Here is a 23,431-nt window from a genome sequence, read left to right as displayed (position 1 = left end):
AGCTCATTGTGGACTTCAGGAAGAAGAAAGGACGCAAGCACGACCCCACCCACATTAACGGGATGGTTGTTGAACGTGTCTCCAGCTTCAAGTTCCTGGGATCCACCATCTCAGAGGACCTGTCCTGGACCACAAACACCTCCAGCCTGGTCAAGAAGGCTCACCAGCGCCACTTCTTCCTCAGAACACTGAAGAAGAACCAGCTGTCTTCAGCCACCCTGGTGACCTTTACCGGTGTGTGATCGAGAACATCCTGACTAGGGCTGGGCAAAAAAATCTAATGCTGTAGTTCACTGACAAGCTACACAAAATCACGTTCAAATTCGCCGGCGATTCATTGCCGATTTTGAACACGTGTAGCTTGTGTAGTGAACTATGGCTCTGTATAGTAAATGCCGCTCCCGGAGCATCATTTACATTTACTGGGAGCAGAGTAATTAATAATTGCTCAGAGCGTGGAGAGAAAATGTTGCCGCTCCACTCCGCTCACATACTCTGATCTGAATGCACGTGCTGGAGATTACCTACTTATCACAGGAGCAGCTTTACTGACGAGATGCGCGTGAAAATCGCATTCGAATATTTGCCCAGCCCTAATCCTGACCAGTTGTATCACAGTCTGGTATGGGAACTGGTCAGTTGCTGACCGCAAGGCACTGTAGAAGGTGGTGAAAACCACCCAACGCATCACAGGGACACCACTTCCTGCTATTGAGGACACCCAGAGGAAACGCTGTCTACGTCGAGCTCGCAGCATTCTTAAGGACTCCTCTGACTTCACCATAGACTGTTTAACCTCCTGCCCTCCGGGAGGCGCAAACTGGAATATTTTTTAACTGTCCATTGCACTAGTGTAAATGATGTTCATATGTTCATACTATTTTCTGTTTACAGTGTACATACACTTATTACACAATCCATCTGTCTAGTATGTTCATAGTACACCATGCTGATAGTATTTAAAAATCTGTAAGTTATTTCCATAGTACTGCCTTATCTGTATATTTATTGTACATTTGTAACACATTGTAGACACTGTATATCCTGTACTTACTGCTTATTGCACTTCTGGTTACTCTCACCTTCATTATTTTTAATAAGCGTATTTTTAATATAGCAATAAAGCAATTCAATTATAACTTGTTATAGTTATATATGTGAAGAAACCGATTTAAACTTATTTAAACAGTAAAAGTACCACAAAACAACATTTATAGTTTTAAAACCTCCCACGTGACTCATTATGAAGTATTTAGCAGTATCTGTTATTAATTTTAGCCACATATAGTAACTATAAGACATTTGATCCCCAAAGATAAACCTGAGAGAAATAAGGTTATAAATCAAATCTCAGCAGCAGCAGTAACGTTACTTGATATCTGTCCGCATTCACTGCACGAGACGCTCATAACAACAACTTTATCATCGCAAACAGCGACACAATCAAACACACAAAAGCGCTCAGGTCTTCGTGAACTGAACAGGGTTTCCTCACATGCTTGTTGCCTGCTGTTCTGAGTGTTTAAGTCAGCAAACACACAAACGGCGCTGAACCCGCTGAACTCATGTTTGTGTAAATATGAGAAACACCGTGAACCGCTCTGGAGTCTCGACGCTGACTGATTGCGCGGGAAGGCGCGAGTAGTGACGTCTTCACGGCGAGGCGAGATCTTCTTCTTCTCGCGATTTTTGGCGATTTGGCTAAGCAATGTAAAAGGTGCATTTCTGCCACCTACTGATCTGGAGTGTGGATATTAAACGCTATATTTCAATATAACAAATGGGTAATGGGAATGGGGCAGAAAACAGTTGTTTCAAATTATATCCATTATTCCTGTATTATTTTTATACTTGAACAATTCTGTTTTTGATCGATATCACTAATCTGTTAGGAAGAATGAGTTGATTTAAACCTTGAGCCTGCTCAGACTCCTGCACTGTATGAGGATCCTTCATCACCAGGTGTCCTACACATGCAGCAGATACATCTTCATACAGCATATGTCTCAACATCCATCTGTTTCACCTCTTAAAGCTGCACTATGGACCTTTATTTGTTCAAAATTAACATTTTATTTAATGAGCGAGTACATCATGAATCTATTCCTTAATCCATAATCTAAACTTATAACAAATAAGTTTTATTAATTAACGGCCAGAGCACCAAATGTTAAAAACTTAATCACTTAATATTTAATAAGATTTCCAGATGATGAAGGTTAATCCAAGACAGAAGGGAACACAAGCATTCACAACAACAATAACCAGCATCTGAAACAACAAAGGAGAGCTCTTAAGGCAGTAAATGAGCGACATACAGGTGCTGAGGGGGTAACTGATAACTGACTAATGAATTAATGCACTAATGACAGGTCAGGAACAGAACCAATCAAGGGCGAACAGGACCTAAACTAGAAGAGAAGACAGAAACTACATGAAACACTCAACAAAATAATTTCTATCTGTGATATCACGCCCCCCTCCCGGAAGGCCCGACCTTGCGACGAAGAAGGACCAACGGTTGAGGGAGCGGTGGAGGGTGGGGAGGGCAAAGGGCTTGAGAAGGGCAGGCGGTGTGGCTCTGACGGAGGAAGGAGCCAGGACGGTAACAAGTGGGAGCTGGAAGCCATGGTGGAGCCGCAGGGTTGCAGGGCCGAGGCGGAGGCAGGTTTGAGGAGTCCTCTAGACTCGACGGCAATGGAGCTGGAGACTGGTAGACCCCGGGTTTGTCCACACCACAGATGGAGAGCTGAGGGTGAGCAGAGAGGCTGATAGGATCCAGCAGAAGAAAGGAACAGATCAATGAGAGGAGGCGGGAGAGGGAGGCAGGGTGGGATATATTGCCAATCAGACAGTTCAGATGAAGGTTGAGTGATAATTATATATCCATATCCAAGTCGATTGTGTGCATGATTCTGTAATGAAAGTTTACACAGACTGTTAAAGTACCAACTGTTAGTCTATATACAAAATATCAAAAAAAAAAAAAATAACAAAATAATATAAATCATAACTAACAAAAATATCTAAAAAAAAATTATCTAAAGAATAAAAAGTATTGCTTAGATAGATAGATAGATAGATAGATGGATAGAGCTGTAAGGGTAGAACAACAATAAAAACTATATTACATTATAATAAAAAAATATTGCATGTGGGGTGAGGCACCAGCGCACGCTTGGACTGGGTGCAAGGCTGGCGCTGAGGAGCCAAAGACACACTTTTATAATCTGACAAAACAGACATTCATCAAAACAATACCAGCCCGTATTATACATGAAATAGAAGAAGATATTTAGTAGTTCTACATTAAAACAGAACACCAAAACAAGACTGTTCAACCAAGAACAGTTTTGATTATTAACTAAGTAAACCCTATTTGCATTGGGCCTACACTTCGGTGCATAGAAGAGCTTCAAAGTTTAAACGTTGTACCTCGTAAACATGAGAAATTTATGTGGTAACTGATGACACTTTAAATAGAATTAAAATATGAATATAATTAAACATAATCTAAATGTGAGTGCATTAAGTAAAGTTTATTAATTCATATTAAATCATTTGAAATACCCCAGGTGTCAATACAGAGAACAGGTGGTAACACGCATCTCTGAACTATCATGAATGACCACCAGAGGGCAGGAGAGGATTAAGAAGAAAAAAAAATGTAATCAGCGTTTGTTTTGAGATCGTATCAACATTGTATTAGAAATTTAATATTTTAACAACAACAATAAAAAAAAAAATTAATTATAATAAAAACATGCATCAGTTTTATGGGTGCTTAACAGAAAATGATATACTTAGTTAATGTACTAAGTTGGCCTCTAGATGGCGCCAAATGAAAAGTGATTCGTTTGTATTCTGATATCACGTCATCCCAAATTGCAGATGCACATGCCACTAAACAAAATGGCTCTTGTATTTTCTTATAATAGTTCATTATTTTGAGTCAGTCCTAAAACTACAAGTAGCCTACTAAGATTTAATTCAACAAAGAAGAAAATGATGAAAAACACAAAGCACTTCCTGATCTTTTTTGACAATGTTGGTGTTTATTTTAAGTATTGCATTTTAACTCACAGCTAGAATCAAGAGTGCATGTTTACAAAGAATGGCCACGAGTTCCTTCCCAGTGGAGAAGCTTCGCCTCTAACAGACCCTTTACCCAGAGTCTCTTGACAAAACACAGATGCTTCTTTCAGGATCCGTTTAGCATTTTTCTTTTCCTCCGGAGCGACTGAGAGCTGATCCCAGACCAGCACCACTTCTCTGGGAAGCGTGGTTGAATTCGGGCCTGGATCGGTACGCGGTGGCCTCAACAGGACACGGTCCATTCTCTTCAAAAATTAAATTAAATAAAATAAAACAAAAAGCACCGCCATCTCAATATGGGCCCTGGCTTCAAATAGTGCAGATTTATAAACCAATAAAACAATATGAATGAAAAGGATAGACAAAAGCAACATGTCCTCTTGTGAGGAGGACAGCAGAGGTTTGGCCAGGTGTTGATCAAGCACCAACGCACCTCAGTTTGTTCTAAACAATGAATTTACACCCAAATAAAACTCTCTTAAACAGGGGTGAGTACAACGACTCCACACATATGGGACGTTCAGCAGCCAAAAAGCATTTGGTTGATGCTGGATCGGGACACCTAGCAGATGTCCGCGCTGCTCTTATTGCAAGCAGAACGTTTACAAATTAGACTTGGCTTTAAAACGCACTAAAAAACCAGCTCTGCATTTGGGGAGGAAATCTAAAATAAAAATAATAAATCTCAGACGGAGTGAGGTTAGGGTTTAGAAGAGAATTGGGAAACTAAAAGGGAAGGGAATGCCATCAAAGATTTGACGAATGAAATAAGTTAACCCTTTCCTCTGATTTTGGATCGAGGGGAGAAAATAAATACTACTTGAGGAAAGCTAATCAAGTCTGAATGCTTCTTCTCACACAAATTAAAGAAATTAATGTGTTTAACATACAGTACAGCGGGAAGCAAGAGTTTGATTTTGAGCCGCTCCACGTCTACAGCACGCGACACGTAGTGGAATGCCTTTCAGCTTTAAAACGAATAAAATTCTAAACCTAAATCGAATAAATAAAGAGCGCCACTCAGAGTTAGCATGCCTTAAACACAGGTCCACGACCACTGCCTGCGGTCACTCGTTCTTGTGTCCGATTTTAAGTACTTCAGTGTGTTGGTTGTTTAGTTTTAAAGAAAGTCGTCAAATTCCTCGGGCAGCTACAGAATTAAACTACTTCGGTTTCATCCAGCATAATGAACAAATAATACTGCCCATGCCACCTCAAAAGACTCTCAGGAGGAAGATAGTCAATCTTTGCAAAAATATAATTTAAAATGCACAAAACACAAGACATACAGCAAGAGGCAATTTCTACCCATGGGTAACTACCTTTTTTTTTTCAACTCAAGTTTTTATTTTAACTTTAATTTATTAAACTATCGTATTTATGTACAAAAAATGAGCAAGTTGGCGTTGCTCTTTTGGACAGACACAAGCGTTGTGTCTCAGGAGTAGGAGTGCTAATTTGTTGATCAGACTACAAGAGTTTATTGCTTTTTTCTGCCAGGAGAGACATCTAGTTAAACACAGGGGTGGATATTTCTCTGACGTGGTGCCAGTTCTACGGAGGGCTCTATGCGGTCGAGTGCAAGATCGCTGGGTTTTAGCTGCTGCGTGGAAAGTAGCTCCACGGTTTAATGCACCAAAAATTCCCACAGCCATGGGAACATAGTTTTTCCGTCGATCTTTGATGAATGCAGTAATCTTTCTGCTTTACCGGTTTTGTCACGTAGCACCAATGACAGCCCTCGTCGCCGTTGAGCAGCGACGTTAGGACCATTAGACCGGATGAGAAGAAAATCAACAGGTTTGGGTTTCTTGTGTTGATATGGAGTTACACTTGTCAGGTGATCCAGTTTGAGTGGGTTTAGTTGACCTTAGTGACCAGTTCACGACCCATTCATGTAGAGAATTAACAATCAGGGGTTTGGATTAAAAATTAAACATCTATTTTTATACATCTTAGCTTTCCTTTCGGAAAAAGGGGATATAGATAATGACAATTATCAGAGAGGTCTCTTATTCAGGAATATAACCATCTAAAACCCAATTAAAATCACAATCACAGATTGTTTCCATCTCATTCATATTCTCTCAGATACATTCATAAACTTAAAACATCAGGCATTCTATAGGGGCGGCGGTGTTCTGGTCACCTGACTTGAATAAGAGTCTCTGATTGGTCAAGGAGGGAAAGGTGGCGAGGAGGCAGGACTCATTTCGAGGGCTGGGATATTTTGTGTGTGTGTGTGTGTAAAGGGGAGCTCGTTTTATGAGCTGAAGGCCAGTTTGATGCTGCAGGAGGAGTAGCCCTCATCGCTGGCAGTGCTCTGTAGACTGCTGTGGTCGTCCAGATCGCTGGTGCTGGCTGTGCTGACGCTGTCCAGCTCTCCATGAGAGAACTCTGTGCTCTCCACGTCCACCTCCATCTCTTCTGTGTTCACAGATAGACAGAGAAACAAAAGTCAGACAACATGTTCATAGCATCGTGAAGTGGTAAAAGACAGACAGAACAACAGATGATAGAACAACAGACAGACAGACAGACAAAGATGTATTTAAGTTTACATTATATATATAATAGATATATAAACACATGAAGCTCCAACCTTGGTCTGAGTCGGAGCGGTCGGATCTCTCGGAGCTGTGGGTGGAGCCTATGCTGTCAGTGCGTGTCCTCTCGCCCTCCAGGACGCCCCCGCCGCCCCGCAGCAGGTCCAGTCGCCTCTGGAGGTGACGCTGCTCTCGCTCCAAACTCTCCAACTGATACTGAGACTTACGCTCCGCTTCCTCCAGTTTCTGTGGGAAGACAAAGAACGGTGACTCACGGATAATTACGGAAAATCACTAACGGCACGCACAAAAGAATTCATGGTGTAATCAGTGATTATTACCGCTAATGCATAAGTAAAGACACCTTCAGCGCTACAAGACCTTTAATTAATTTTGTTCCTTTTTATCAGTTCAGGATTGGGAAATATTGCAAGCCAGATTCAAACCTGCATTGATTTGCAAGAGCACTAACCAAAATTTGAAACAACTTCATTAACATCATGCTGTATGAAACAGCAGGACGGGTGATTTAAAGAGGTGTGTGTTTTGACAAGCTCATGTGACTAATGGATTTGTTTACTACAGTTCTGAACCCAGTTTGGATCGATAACCCCCCCACGTGTGACCTTTGTGACCGTATAATACATTACACTAGAATTATTCAGCATGGGACCCCAGCTACAAACACTAACGCACACACATGCACACACACACACACACACACACACATAACTGGTCAGGACAGCTTAACCTGTTATTAGGGGAAAACCACAAACACATCAAAAATCAGATATTTAGCTCAAAAAACAGGGTTATTATCAGATACATATTTTCAACATTAGAAAGTATCTGTCTGTAGTGCTTGACGTGTTTTAGAGAAAAGCTATTAAAGCATAGAAACTGATTTGTCACATTAAGAGATGTGGCTGTGCTTACAGGAAGCTGTGGGTTTTTTTGTAAGGCATTGTGGCTGTATAAATGTGCGGATGTGAATTTTTTTTATAGTTGTAGACTTTTATATAGAATAAATAAAACCGCTTTTATTTGGCAACTGATCAGACTTTATCTCATGTGAATGGACATTCATTTTTCAAACTACTGTTAATTTCTTTATGTCTTAAACTTTTTTAATTAAGAAATTATAAATGATAGCAACTGAGATGCACATTTTTTAATAACAATATATACATATAGATCAAGAAATTGTGCATTACCCATATGTAGTGTTGTTGTTGGTAACAAAAAACGAAAACCATAAAAAAAAAAAAACTGTTACATTTTAGTTACATTTTAGTTAATTGAAGTTCATTTTAAATAAAATACAAATACTACATGCAAAACTAAAACTAAAAAAGTAAAATAAAAAGCCTTGGCAACTACCTGACATAAAACAAGTTGAAGTTGATATACTAAAATTATAAAAAAAAAAAAAAAAAAAAAAAAGCACACACAAAAGATAAAATATAATAAAAAAATTCAAAACATTACTAAATATTTTAATGGTATATTAATAATACTTCAATAACACTGAATATGCTGTTAATAGTTATTCATATTGACATATGGAAGAGTTTGGAAGTGTCTGGTGTCTTATCAGCTGTCTGGTTATCTGCCAATGCGATAATCTCAAAATAAAAATAAATGAATTATTTGGCAAAGAAGTAACAACAAATGTTGTTTAGACAGGACAGGACATCACAAGCAGAGACAGGGCTACAGGATAAGTAAATGTGGCGAGCAAATTCAAACTCGTATTTCCCACATGAGCACCATGGCTCAGTGTGTCGGAGCATGTGCGCAAACCACTATGCCACAGCTCCGACATCATTATCTTCATTTAGGAGCTCCTCTCAAGTGTGTTTACCTTTATGTGTGTTTTGGCCTTGTTGAGCAGCCCCAGAGTGGTGTGACGGCTGCAGTCTGGTCCCAGCGGGATGAGAGTCTTCAATCGCTCCAGACACAAGCGAAGGTGGGCTCGCCTGAAACATGACAAACAGAAACATCAGCCTCGTACACGCATGCACACGCACACCCTGAAAACGCAATGAACTCGCTGTACCTGTGTGATCTGAGCAACCGCTTACGAGACAACACCTCATTCTCTGGCTTAAACACAAAGCACGCACACACACCCACACATGCCACTGACTACTTGAAGATTGTATTCTAGGAACTCAAAAGCTGAGATTGTTTCCTTTCTGTTGCAAAATGAAACCTATGTGTCCAACAGTTATTAGTGTTGACTAAAACTAAAAATAAGAATTTTTAATACTTGAAATAAAAAAAGAGTGATAGAACAATAGAACCATATAAAGAACAACAGATGGAACCAAAGAATGGTAGACATAATAGAACTATAGACAGAATGATAGATAGCACAAGAGATACTACTAAAATAAATAAAACCTTAAAAACTAAACACACATTAGAAACACTAATAATAAAACTAACAACAATTATAATAGTTTATCAACGAATCACTGATGTCCAGCACCCCTTTAAAACACAAGCAGACTCTCGGTCTGCGTTTTACATGAGCGTGTTTGTGTACAGGAGATCGCTATCAGCGCGCGGTTCTATAATTGTGTTATTGAGGCTTTTCAACTCTAATTCCATTTGCATTCCACCTTATCGGCAATGAAGATGGCTGTCTCTTTCTCACACACACACACACACACACACACAGTCTGTCTGGCCTGTGACAATGGCAGTAGGTTTATCACAAGCCTTATCGCTCTGTCTGAGCACCACTGAGAGGGCACTGTTATCAGGACAGCCGTCACACACTCGTCGCAGACGCTCCAGTGTCTGCCTCGGTGTGTGTGGACATTGATTGATCAACCTGGTGCATTAATGGCTGTAGGGAGTAGACTGGTATTTTAGTCTTACTTGTAGCTCATACAAATGACTGCACCAGGCCTATAATTCATCTACACCCTTTTTGCCCTTCAACCCCTTCACCATGGCAACCAGATGTTACCCAAATATCTTTAAAGTACTTCTCACGCTATCTACATATAATCTGTTTCCAGACATGACAGCGGCACGTCACGCACTCAAACAGTGCTTGTGGGGAAGGCTGTATATACTGTATGTGCGCGTGTTTGCTTTCGTCAGTGTGTGGCGTGATAAATGATTTCATTTCAATCGGCAGACAAAGAGCGTGCCAAACAACAATCACCAAGTATGTCGTCTCGCAGGCTGAGTGAAAAACAACATCTTTAAAATACCTAATTATTACGTCATGCATTAAATTCCTCAGTTTCTGTGGTACATAAAAACACTGCTTGTATAATGCGAGAAATCAAAACAGAAACCAACGCAAAAACACACACACAAAAAAAAAAAGTTAGGTGTGTTTCTGTTACTATGAATAACTTGCAGTGCGAACGACAATGCATGTGCAGTAAAGTTATGTAACATAGATGAACTTTATCACGTTAGCTTTGTTGCAGAATCAAAATTGGTAGTGTGATTCCTACATAGACAGTTACATTCTTAAAAATAAGGGTTCTTTACTGGTATCAATGAAGAACCTTTCTACTTTACAAAATGTTCTTTGGATTTTTCAAATGATCTTCACATTAAGAAAAATGGTTCTTTTAGGAATTATTCACTGAAAATTACTTTGGATAACCGAAAACAGTTGTTCTATGGCATCACTGCAAAAAAAAAAAACATTTTGCAACCTTCATTTATTAAGATTTATTTTTGGCATTTTTGCCTTTATTATATCAGGACAGATCGGGGATCACAATAAGCAAAGCTCAACAAAAATGGGGGCGGGATCGGGAAAGTCCTCAAGCCAGGATTCGAACCCGGGACGCCCGTAGCGCAACAGCGATGTATGTCGGTGTGCTGCCCACAAGGCTATTGGCGCCAACACAACCTTTATTTTCAAAAGTGAACAGTCTTTGAACCTCATAAATGGCTGATATGAGAAATTTTACATGTACAGATAAATAAAAACAGCCCTCTGCAAGGGAACCTCAACCAAAGGAGCTAATAGTGCAATTCTGCAGACAAAAACAAAATTACCATTTTTATTGATACTTTTTTATTGCATTGCACTGCATTCTGGTACTGCCTTCACCACAAAGGCAAATGTGACTAAAACAAGTTAACTATATTGCCTTAAAATGCTGCTTCTGTAGGCAGTTCATTTGGATTTGGAACAGAATAAATGAACGACCCTTGATAATCATGGATGTGCAGAATCTGTGCATCAAAGTCTATTCTTCTGGTCAAGATCTGATGCTGGTAGAAGAAGCCAAGTTTTATACTCCTCTGCATTAGTCACATAGAGAACTCCACAACTCGATTTAATAATAACTCAAATCAAACGTGCCTCTTACGTTCGAGCGTTTTCAGACCTGCTCTCTCTCTTACACCCCGAGCAAGAATTTTACATCTTCACATTTCATTTAAATGACTCATAAATATAAACACACACGCTCATAGTCAGGGCTGTCACGATCGTAAAATACTGGATTACATTTAATTATCACACAAACAAATGCTATATATAATGTGTATTCATGTGCACTTGCACTGTAATGTTTATACATATACAACTTTTGATAGCTAGATGGATCCGTCCTTTCTGTCCTCTGGTGTGGTGGGGGTTTTATTAGGGGTTGAAAACACATGCTTGCTCTAGATTCTGCTTGGTTTATTGGTAAATAATGAATGGAGTTGGCATAATGCTATGGGCCTTGCATGGTAATAAGTAATGTCAAGGTCAAGAGGGGGTTGACACCATTCGAACACACTCTTAAATTATAATCTGCATCGAGAACAAAATATTCAACACATTTTGCAGTATGCAAAGTATGCAGATTACATACTGGCCTGTCTATTTGCCAACTATCAATATATACACATGTATAATCATAGCTTGCTTCAACAACAGGAAATCTCACATTTTCCCACGCAGCACCTCTGTCTATGCAGCAAACTAAAATCTGCACAGTTCTCCACTGATAGAAACGCACATACAATTTTGATTTAAATTGTTCCTGAATCTTAGCATTTTTCTTTAAGTGAGAACACAAACTGCATCCTCTCTCGCAACCAGCCAACTATTTATAGCATCACGTGCATGTAATATAGATGAAACCCCAAGCCATAATGATGGCATGGAGTTACCGTACAGCAATGCACCCACACTAAAAATGTCAGAGTTTTTTCCTACGGATCCTCCTGTAGTATATTTTTCTCCATTGCCTCAGATGATGCCTTTAAAGCGTCGTGTCACATGGCAGGGTTATTGCACACCACTGCACAGATTACAAAGCGAGAACAGGCTCTGGGTTCTCAAGCCCTAGTTCGAATCTGATCAATACAGCAGGACTGACAGCTTGATCTGGGTTACCAGCCTTGTTTTATTTAAAGGCTTGGCCACATGCTTTATGATGTCACAATGGGTGAGCATGCAGACGTGTCCCCATCATATCCGTAACAGTCCCGAGCTCTCGAACAGCTCCCAGATTAAATGTGAGCAGTATCCTCCCCCACCACATAAACACACAGATGGGAGGCCATTATTGGTGCTAGTCCTCCGTTCTCACGTAATCTGTCCAAAAACTGGACGAAAAGTAATGCGAGCATGACATTAGAGAGATGCAACAACCTAAAAGCAACGTATAGCCTACTCATGCTGAGAATAAAAGCAACCTTCAAATGTGGGCAGAGGAGGAGGAAGGGAGAGATGGTTGCAGATGTAAAGTTAGAAGGTGGGGGTAGTCAGGATAGAGAGAATGAAAGGGAGATGAATAAAGAGGTAGGAGGAAGAGACAGATACCAGTGGAAGGAGAGTAGAGACAGACATCATGACGGCACTATATGTAAACATGCTTGGAAACAAAGAAGCCTTTGAGTCATGCATGGGGTGGACCAATGACAACTTACTGTACAACACACGAAGGGGGGGTGGATGTGCAAAAATACATATTTTCAAAATCAAATAGTGAGTGGGTTGCCTGCATATAAGTAGTCGACGGACTAGTCTCATTCAGCGTCAACAGAGCATGAAGTAATGTAATAGGCTGCAAGTGTTTTAAAAAAACTGGACTCTTTTTAACTTTATCCAGGTCTTGAATGCAATTTTCATGTTGGGATGCTCAAAAAAAAACTGTGTGAGATGTGATACAAGAAGCAGCACTAAAAATATCAAAAACTACAATCAAACAAATGAAAAAATGTGGATGAACTAGTCTCACTTCCATTCATCTAGTCAGTTTGTAGTGCAACTAGTCAAACATTGAGACCCATCCCTAGTAGGGGGAGACAGAACAAGACCTACATCGGGCTGAGGATATACCTTTGCTGCACCCCTGGTTAAACACGCATACATAAACACGCACTACAGGCAGAGCGATGGCTACAATCCACAGGGAAATAAAGGAGCATGTACAAATTCAGACAGTAACAGCTGTGGTGGAGCAAGGCCCGCTCTGGCCCATCAGTAACACATGGATTAGTTCACACGTGCTGAGCTGTAATCTGCTCCGTACAGCCCAGACCAGCAGACCCCACTCACATGCCCACAGAGTTTATGTGTGTGGTCATGTGATTGCTGCCCCCAAACCTAAATCTTCTGCAGATGGCTGTGTGCATGGAAAACACAGATTCTCTATTGTGCGGCTCTCTATTATTTAGGTTTCAATTGGCCAGAAGGTTGTGGACACTTTGGATAATCTAATAAACGTGAGGTGATCCCAAAAACAAACGGGACGGAATCAGAAAACAGAAACATCACCAGATGTTTGGATCACACCACTCGCTCTCAGAAAATCCACTCAATCCATTTTACTTCCCGGAAGGCCGCCTAATCCGAACACAACAAATACACACACAGCGGTGGTGGAAGGGCAAACAGCCATAGGACTCTTCCGTAATCAGATCAAAGGCCATGACACACAAAGCAAAGGACCATGGGTGCAGATCAATGTGGTTGGTTATGATTGGACGACCTTCAGGAGGTCCACTGATTGGATGGCTGGATAGTATAGCTTTGTTCCGCATGCCACAATGAGTCCCTAGGCCAACTCAATATATGGCACTCTGTGGTAGGCCCCAGGGCTGTAACCACAACAAACATTTCACCCCAACATTTCAACCAGAATATATCAACCACAATAAATTTTCCCAATAAATTTTTTTTTTTTTTTTTCCCCAATGGGCAATTGTCAGGTTAGCCATTTCAAGTTCAATTTGGTCCTTACACCAATTTTGAACGTTTAGTTACATCCTTGCCTTGCCTGCAAACTGTCATACTTTGACACAATGGAGAAACAAAAAACCCTTCAAATTTCTTTTTTCAGGTTTTAAGGGTGTTGCTGGTGACATTCAACTGACTGTGTCATTCAGGAATGTTACTTGCTTCCTAGATTTCAGCCTGTAATTCAAGAATTTGGTTGTACTAGTAAGGAGTAATAATCTAAAATGTTGGGTGTGGATATATAGCAAGGTTTATGATGGCATCGAGGATGTGGGTTTGTTTGTGTGTTGTTTCTATAACCTTAACCACTAGTAACAATGCATGCTGCATTTGAAGTGAGATGTGCAATGAAACACTGTGTTTCTTTTACAGAACACAGTAAATGTGGGGCAAGGCAGAGCACTAGTGGCCTCTGAATCTAAAATGTCCTCTGCTATACTCTTCCGACATAACCCAAAGACTGCCACAGGGGTGTGTGTCCTTCCTGACTCACCCAAAACACCCAGAGCTCTGTCAACCTTCCATAGCATGAGTGTGCATCTACGCGTGCACTGTGAACATGCCCAGGCATGTGTGAGTCTGCATTGCTTACTTGACCAAAGATCACACTTCCTAAGCTGCTTTTGCTGTCCAAGAAAAGCTTACAAGGCATCAGGTCATAGAGAACAGTCAGTTCTCAGCTTCCCTTCCAGGGCTTAACGGAATTCCCAGGGGAAGCGGAATGTTCTGACTCCAGCTTCCTCTGTGCTGTGGGAGGACAACATGTTAGGTCATCGGCAGAGAGTTCTTGTGGAGCACACTTTGGCCATGGATGACGTCGTATCTTCTAAGCACACTTTATTCCTAGCGATTCTTTTTGTGGGTGGAAGTGTGTTGTAGCCAATCTGCCCAAGCGCCTCTACTTTCTGAAAAGATCTTTTCTTAGGGCCGCTGGTCTATTTTCAGTAAGCCTGCTTGGCAGCTTTATTCCTGAGCCTTTACATTCTGACTGTCAAACACACCACGGCCCACACATCCACGACTTGTGCTTAACACATATCCAAACACCCTCGCTTTCATATACCCAATAATTAACAACCACATACCCATTATTGGAAATGAAATCAGGGATTTCAGTTCAATTCGACATCTTTTTTAGCTGACATCCGAACTGTGCAACCAAACCCAAGTTCAGGAAGTTGAGGCTCACCACATATGTTCAAAGGCATCATAAGATCAAACAGCGGCATGCTTGCATGAACACACGCGTGTTATCTGTATATGTGTGGTGGCTTACAAGAGGCCGGAATGTGGTCACGAGGCTTTCATCTTCTTCCTCTTCATTTCTCACATGCAAAAACACTGAACTATCTTACATCTTCATCAAACAGAAACTGCATGTGATGCCTGACACAAAATGGTCACCACTTGCCACCTGGGACTGCAGTAAGGCATTGGCAAGCAGGAAACTGTCCCCTTGCGCTTCCAGTTGGGCCACTCAAGGCATTTGACTAAGTATTTTGGTATATCATGAAAGATGGTTGGAAGGGATGTATTAAAACTTTGTGCGGTTGGGATGTTGGTACAAAAATGTAAATTATAGGTGTCCTATCTTTGAGAACTCTACAAGTCATGCCGTGTCAGAGGTAATATGGTTTTGTGTTGGGTGTGGCTGTTGACTACCTTCGTTATAATGCGTTGTGTAATATTTGTTTGTGCTTACACTAAAGGCTTTCCGACAAGCCCTGTCCTCTTTATCTGTAGCAAACCCATACAACCCCACGCCAGCGCACTGACAACCCTTCACATGTGTAGACATTATCTGAGAAACCCAGCCGGTCTGGTAGGAGATGAGTCTACTTGCATGCTCACATACATATGGCGCATTTAAAACTACTCAAGTAAAACTGTGTGCTTTGGTCCACCAATGATTCTGCAGCAAGTTCTTTGTCCAAGTTTCCAATCTCACCCATGTCCCATCTAAAATAAACGTGACACTCCATGACTAAGCTGTGCTTAAGAAAAGTTAACAGAGCTCCAGGTTTTCATATAGAGGGTCACAAAGAAGTTCCTGTTAGTCTAGACTAGAGTTATTTTCGGTCTTTAAAGTGGAGCCTCCAGTATTCACGTGCATAAAGCCTAAACAGCAGGACCCGCACTGTCGGATCAGATAAGCACTCATGAGACCAGAACATACAGTCCATCTGTAAACACTCATGCATTATGTTCACTATGCACACGGGTGGCGAATTAAAGGAAAACTCCACCCATATGTTTGGGACATTTCAAAGAAATCACACTTGTATTCTTCTAATAGTGTACACCTACAGTAATAACCGGTTCCTTCTGTGAACTTCCTATTATGCAAAGGACATTGTGAAAGAACGGACATATGAGTGCGTCTCTCGTTTCTGTTGTCTCCCTGGACTCTGGGCAGTAATCTGAAGCTGAGGCTGCAGTAGTTGTGCAGGAACGAGGGGCGGGTGAGCCATGAGGAGAGTGAATGCCCTTAGATTAGCAGAATTGGGTCACCTCTTACTTTCACTTTTAGGTACCTGTTGCTGCAGGGACAAGCTGAGGACAACTATAGGACAATTCTTCCGTGTTTTAAACCTCCTGTTCGCCCTAAGTAATGCAGTTTTTATTTTTCATATTTAATGAATTTTGAAAAGTAGCTTCAATACTTGAGGTGAAAGGATTTTTTTTTAAAGCACTAAAATTATTCCGAATTAAACTTTATTAATTTACTTGGGAACCACATTTTTTGGAACTGTTTTTTATAACTTTTATAACTTAAAAACACCATTGCATAACCTGTCTCATAAACTAAGGATCTTTACAATGTTGTTTACTGCAAGTCTTTTCGGCAATGACAAATATACACTATTCCCTCATTTACCAACACTTGCATGCCAATGCAAGCAAAGCAGGAAATATAGCAACAAAACCACAAAGCTCCAACTTCCGATTTTAATTGTGAGTAAAAGACTGCAATACATCACTGTTTTCAACCACAACATACTAAACAAAAAACTAAAGCATTGGTCTCATATTGGCACCCAAATATCATCTTCTTGCTAAAATTTAGTACCTATTTGTAATCATGGCAATTAGCGCACGTTCAAGTTGTGGTGCTCATGTGGTTGAGGCAAGTTTACGTGATATTGGCTTGTGATATTTCCTGTCATTGCCAGTGTTCTCAGCATTAAGGTTAAAAAAAATTAAACAAATTACTTAAAAATCGTACTTACCGATTTTTCTCTAGCTCATTGTGTGTGGACCTAGAAAACAAAACAGAAGCAATGAATGAGCAAACATCAACCTGCTTGTGAGTTTGTGAGGAATCAAGTGCAAGGTTTTTATCATAACCCCCATCATAAGCATAAGCTCATTTCTTGAGCACTTATCTCCAGAATTAAATGTCAGCTCTCATCGTTAGATCAGAGATCATGTATGCGGAAAAAAGCCTGGCAGCTCATTAAGAACAAGACTATGCATCATTAAGGGTTCCAATGGATTTACTAATTAATCTTTATTGGGGGGTTGAACCAGCCACAACCAATCCAGTGGCTCCAAAGGGAATTATAAAGGCTCCTCTAAATGACCCACATGTCACTGCAACTCTTTGTTTGCAGCGTAAAGACAGAGAAATGAAGTGTGCAGAGCAGAGAAAGGGAGCACAATGACCAGCCTATATGCGAGTACGTGAGAGAGCTTTCCTCTTCGTACAAAGAGTGAGTGCCAGTGGACGCTCTCTCTCTCTCTCGCCCTCTCTGAGAGCACGAGTCACTGTTATGTTAATAATGTAAAGTGAATCAGCCGTCCCCCTAAGAGGCTCTTTGTGTGGCAACATGCTGAAAGCTTTTCCAAAGGTCTAAATGGCCGGCCGAACCGGTGCACGGCAATGCCGTTGCAGGGGCAGCAAGACGCGGCTGCAGCGAGGGCCTACCTCTCCGTGGGTCATGTGACCACTTTCCCTTCCCGACTATTAATACCAAGATCGTGTTTTCAGGCATCCTGTAGCTGACCTTATGGTATTGCCACTTCTGCACGGGAGGATGCTTGCAAGCTCAAGGGGGAGGAGGAATAGAGCGAGAGAGGAAATGATGAACAGTATGACTGTTTTGTGTGATAGGATGTGTAGTGTCAAGAGACATACACTCTAGGAAAATACTGTAAGAATGGCACACAGTGTTGATTTTCATGGGTTTTTGCCTGTTGTTTTGAAATACGCTTTGCATTGTGTTGTATTTAGGGTTCAAATGTCCTGGAAGGAAATTACTATGGATGTTTTTCTTAGTGTAACACTGGCGTATTCTGTATTTATTATTTGCAGCAGAAGTGAAGAAATCTTGTATTTTAATGCTCAAAAATGTGGGTTGCCTAAGGCATACAAAACAAACAAAAATGAGGATGCCCCACACAGTTTTTAAAACATGTGGAAAAGTATTTTTTTTTCCCCTCACAATCGCTCCACCATCTTCATTTCAACGGAGGCAGCCTGAATGACCTCTTCTCGGGAGACACACACAGGCATGCCAGATGATCAGATAGTGTTTCCTTTACATTTCCTCCATCAGTGCTCGCTTTGTGTACAGTAACACAGACCTGAGATCAGTCATCAAGATGTCTGTTACTTAGAAATGCAGCGAAACAAAACAGTCGGAACTGACACAACATTAAATATGCTCACATGCACATTGCGAAAAAAAAAAAAAAAAACCTTGTGAGCTGCTCACCTAAATGGCATTCTGGTCAATGCAAAACCTGTAGCTAGATGGCATTCTGATAAGCTCAAAACCTGTATCTAGACAGCATTTTTTTGTCAACATTGTGATAAACTCAAATTCTGTAGCTAGATGGCCTTTCTTTCTAAAACAGCAACCTGATGCTAAATGGCATTTTGGTCAGCTCGAAACCCATAGTCAGATGTAATTTTTGGTCAACTGAAAAGCTGTAAATAGTTGCCATTTTTGGTCAACTCAAAATCTGTGGGGGGGTGGGTTGTGGGGATGATGCCCACAATGAACAAAAATTCAGGGCATCTCGAAACCTAGTGAACTACCTACACAGACAACTTTTCTGGCATCACAAAAAAGTGACCAACCTAGATGGCATGTTATAAACCAACGCTAACCATGGTTTTATTATAGACATTATTATAGTAAACATGCAGTAAACCGTGGCTTTTGGCAGATTGATTGCATTTGTATAACCACAGTTACAAATACCATGATTAAACTATGCTTAGTGCAGCAAAACCATGGTTAATTTGTGGATAGCATGGTTTAACTATAACAACCATGTTTTGGTTTTATTTGTGGTAAACCCATGGTGAATTTTCGCACTGTCTACCCAGTTGCCAATTATGGGCATCACGAAACCTAGTGAGCTGTTTACCTGGATGATATTTCTGGCCATCTCAAACCCTAGAAACTGTCTACCAACGTAACATTTCCTGGCATCACCATTTTCGTGATTTAACAAACGCCCGTTGTTGCATTTTTGATCAGTTTCTTTTATCAAATCGACATCTAGCGGAAAAATACCGCTAACAATTTTCCAGAACATGTTTTAGAAGGAGAATACCGTGGAAAAATAATTTAATAAAGACGCCTCGGGCTGTTCACCTTGGCAGCCCGAACACAACAGTTGCTGTAAATAAGAGCCGTGTGTTCAAGAGTCCGGGGGAAAACTCAACTACAGCACCCCTCTCGTGAGAACCAGCAGTGCAGACTGGTTTGTTTGTTTTTGCGCACTGACTCTTTGGCGGACATAACCGCAGACGCGTCGAAATACACCAAAGATATCGACACTGCAGACTTTCGGTTCAAACAAAACGAAAGCCAATGGCGCTCAAAAAACGAAAACAGGACGTGAGTTTTTGCACGGTCCCTAGAACCTCAACGCTGCAGCAGTCCCGTTTGACAGTCAGCTGATGAGAGCTCCCCTCCCCCAAAACAAATCAAGCAACAACTATATATATATATATATATATATATATATATATATATATATATATATATATATATATATATATATATATAAATAATATTCTTTGCTATATTTATATATATATAATAGGCATTTAAAAGTTTATATTGTTTCATTTAACGTATCAAAAACAAGCCATAAACTAGTAGGCGACTAGAAAATGATTCACAAATGACAGCAGCAATGATTCAAGCCAGTGTTGTAAGCAGTGACTGTTCGTGACAGATGTCACAGCAGTGTGATCTATGCACACGTCTATCTCTCTCTCTCTGGCTCTCCTCCAGCAGTTTTTCCCCTCTCTCTCTCTCTCTCTAGTGGAAGTGGAGAGTCGGATCATGTGCTTACCTGTTGTGGTTGTTGCCGCTGCACTTTTTATTTCGGAGTTTCCTTTGTCTCTGGTAGCTGGAGTGCTCAATAGACGGAAAGGTCGAGGCGTATCCGTGTTCGCTCTCTGAAAAAGACACCCGCAGAAACGTGTCACATCTAACCAGACTCGGGCCAAGTCCCTCTGAACACCTCATGCACTTCAAAATACAGTCAATTCACAGCTCGGCCTCACTGGCAGGACAGTTTGCATGTTAGAAATATCAATACCATGTACCTCTTTCTCTCCTTTCTATATATTCGGCTGCTTCCAGTAACCTCTGGATATTCAGCACAGCGGTCATCGTGTGATTAACTCTAGAAGCGTGTCGTTTTTTGTTTTGTTTTTCTGATGTGTGATCACGATGACAGCTGTCGCGTCGCAAAACGCAGCATTGAATATCCTCCGACGATTCACCTGTTTTGTGTTTTTGTTTCTGTTTGCTGAGCCGTCGAGACTCGAGGTTATTTCCTTACACTTTTACCAAGCTAGTTTACTGGAAATCAGACACAAATAAAACACCCCGACGCCCGAGTATCAAAGTAGTAAAAGTGCTTTAGGAAAACAGTCGAATACAAAGTGTATAAAATGAGTAGAAACAGGTACAAAAGCGTCCCCGAGAGCCCAGCCTGCGAAGTCCCTGCTGCTTGCGCTGCTTTCTCCTCGGCTAGTTTGTTTACCTACTGTTTTAACAGCTGAGAGGATCGAGACCTCCGCGCGGGGCATTATGGGAAATGTAGTCCTTCGCGGCCCTTTAACTCGGAACAAGACACGCGGATTTATTATGATACTATTAGTTATTAAAAGAATAACCTTGCTTGGATGGTTAAATCTAGCTTTAGTATTAGTTTATTAGCGATAATTTAATATTAAATACATTTATACACAAATTAGACAACGTCTACCTTAAGAATATCTAGCAATTTATAGCCAATGAGATTAAAACATACTAAGAAAAATATAAATATTCATTTTATATTCATTAATATACAGCTTACTGTTGTATTCGTTATTTTATTATTATTATTATTATTATTATTATTATTATTAATAACAACCGTTGTACAGGGAGACGCTGTGTGGCACTCCGAGCATCTCAAATCTATATTTCAGTCTTCCATTTAGTTAGCCTTTAATTGTATAAGCAGCCATGTAACAATCCGTGTAATCTGCGTTACATTTAATGATTGAAAATGTCGTTTTTGCCATTTTCCCGTTTTGATGCTGCGCACTTCAACTCCCACAATCCCTCACTTCCAGTGCCGTTTAAGCCAGGCCCAGCAACATATGACGTCACGCACCGCAGCGCCGTGATTGGTCAGAGGCCCTAGTAAGCGTCCGCCAACGCAACGCGCTCCGGCCAATCAGAGCAGCGCACAGTGCGCCATGTGGATGTCATGCTGAACACACCCCCTAAGAAACAGGAAGGCGAACTGGAGAACTCTTGTAGAGTAGAAATATGCAGTCTGCATATAAAATTTCAGATTTACCCGGGGTGACTTAAAATGAATAATAAATCGAATAACGTGATGAAAATCTATTGTTTCTAAAGCGCTTCATATAGACGCAATCAGCCTTAAACATTATCATAAATAAATAAATAAAACAAAAACATAGGCGCCAAATACATTTTCCTACAATTTCCGATCTAGACAAAGCACAATATAATGCTCAAACAAAAACAACTTCATGTGATCAAATGCCTTTATTTATAAGGTAAACGTGTACTCATCATACATACACTCTTATACTAGGTGCCTAATGGAGAGTTAAAGCTGCAAATTACAGTCTACCACAGCAAGAGGTGACGTCAGCGTGTGTATAGTGCCAGCAGATGCTGTTTATTTATTTATTTACATACTTGTTTATGTTCCTCGAGAGAAAGAGATGGCAAACAGCCTGGCATGTCTCTCTGCCGAACAATGCCAGACTCTGAAGTGCCCCATATGACGGTGCATGCCAGCTTGGGACAGCCAGCCTGCGATTTGGGACATTAAATGCGCTGCAGAGGGAATTATTCACCTGTTTTTGTGTCTCTGACACATGCACTTAAATACAGATGTGTGAAATTTGGCGTTATACGACTCTGTGCAGTTGAAAATGGCCCTGAAACAATTAAAGTTTCTGCATTATGTGTATTATAAAAACGCTAAAATATAAAAAGCTCTCCTTTTACATTTTGGAAACTTGATCCTTTAAAAGCAGTGTGCATGTGCATCGCATATCGGGGCACACTGCACATGTTCCTCGTCTACTTGGCTGATTGTTCGTTGAACTCGATCCTTTGTTGTCTGAGTCTATTGACAATGAAACAGTTTGTCTGCATTACGCAAATGAGTCGAAATGGCTCAGAAGTGCACTATAATTTCACTTACTTCCATCCTTCCTCTCGGCGCTCTCAATATAACGCGCAGCCTCCAGTAAAACCTGCACATTTGTCAGGAAAGTGTTTATCATGGAAGAGTCTCTGGCGCTGAAGACGTCATTGAAAGGACAAGCAGACGTCTCAAAATCTGGCGCATCCAAAGATGCCTCGGACTCCAGAAACGAGGCCTCGGCCGTCCCCTCTCCTCGCTGCCTCTCAGTCCTCATCATTTCGCTCCCGTGCAGTGAATATGGTCGGGATTGAAAGTGTGTGAGAGTTATTGTGCTGTGTGACGCGCTCTCTTGGAGCTACTGGATAAATGAGGGGAATGTGATGGAAGAGGGGATAAAACTCTGCGGCAGGGTCCTAGCGCCCGCCGAGCGCTCCTCTGTCACGTCTGCAACGTGCCCCTCGGGCTGTGACGTCATCGCCAGCCTGCTCCCGTGCCTTGGTAAACACGACTTGATATACATACTTTAGAAGTGCTAGCTTGCATCGTAAAAGTAAGTAACACGTACGCTCACACCCTTACAAAAATTAACCATGGTTTAACTACAAATAAAAACTAAAAAAGCTTGCTTACCATGGTAACCACAAATTATAATAATTAACAATGGTTTTGCAACACTGACTATATAGTTTAACTATATGGTATGTAATAAAACTGTGGTCAATACACCAAAAAAAAACATGTTTACTATACACTTTTACTATAATAAAAACATGGTTAATTTTCGTAAGGGCATTGCAAGATAGACTTACTTTTGAATAAGTAATTAGTTCACAACCATTAGAAGTTTGTTTTTATATAGTTTGTAATCCGCACTACATCGGTCATGTCAGTTACGCTGCCCCAATGCCTCATG

At 40.8% G+C, this 23,431-nt stretch overlaps 2 protein-coding genes across 4 annotated transcripts in view; both read right to left on the bottom strand.

Annotated features, from left to right (window-relative positions):
• LOC109068810 (gastrula zinc finger protein XlCGF57.1-like) overlaps positions 1–1,634 on the bottom strand; it is a 52,253-nt gene extending 50,619 nt beyond the window's left edge. The window contains exon 1 of one of the 2 annotated variants that reach the window (XM_042749623.1): positions 1,496–1,634. The gene's annotated coding sequence lies outside the window, so the exon portion shown is untranslated. The remainder of the gene's footprint in view (positions 1–1,495) is intronic. The other variant, XM_042749619.1, reaches the window with a different exon arrangement.
• Positions 1,635–4,033: 2,399 nt separating this feature from the next.
• LOC109098582 (max-interacting protein 1) lies at positions 4,034–22,888 on the bottom strand. Of its 2 annotated transcripts, none has more exons than XM_042749784.1 (6): positions 22,576–22,888; positions 20,182–20,287; positions 17,094–17,123; positions 8,506–8,620; positions 6,698–6,887; positions 4,034–6,522 (listed from the first exon to the last, which is right to left on the bottom strand). In XM_042749784.1, the coding sequence occupies exons 1-6, from the start codon at positions 22,793–22,795 to the stop codon at positions 6,359–6,361; spliced, it is 825 nt and encodes a 274-aa protein (XP_042605718.1). In that variant the 5' UTR covers positions 22,796–22,888; the 3' UTR covers positions 4,034–6,358. The 2 variants fall into 2 exon arrangements, with proteins under 2 accessions (XP_042605718.1, XP_042605719.1); XM_042749785.1 differs by lacking the exon at positions 22,576–22,888 and adding an exon at positions 20,438–20,909.
• Between the last annotated feature and the right edge of the window lie 543 nt (positions 22,889–23,431).

Source organism: Cyprinus carpio, chromosome B22 (assembly GCF_018340385.1).
Source record: "Cyprinus carpio isolate SPL01 chromosome B22, ASM1834038v1, whole genome shotgun sequence".
NCBI lineage: Eukaryota > Metazoa > Chordata > Actinopteri > Cypriniformes > Cyprinidae > Cyprinus > Cyprinus carpio.
This window is presented reverse-complemented; position numbering and strand designations above follow the sequence as displayed.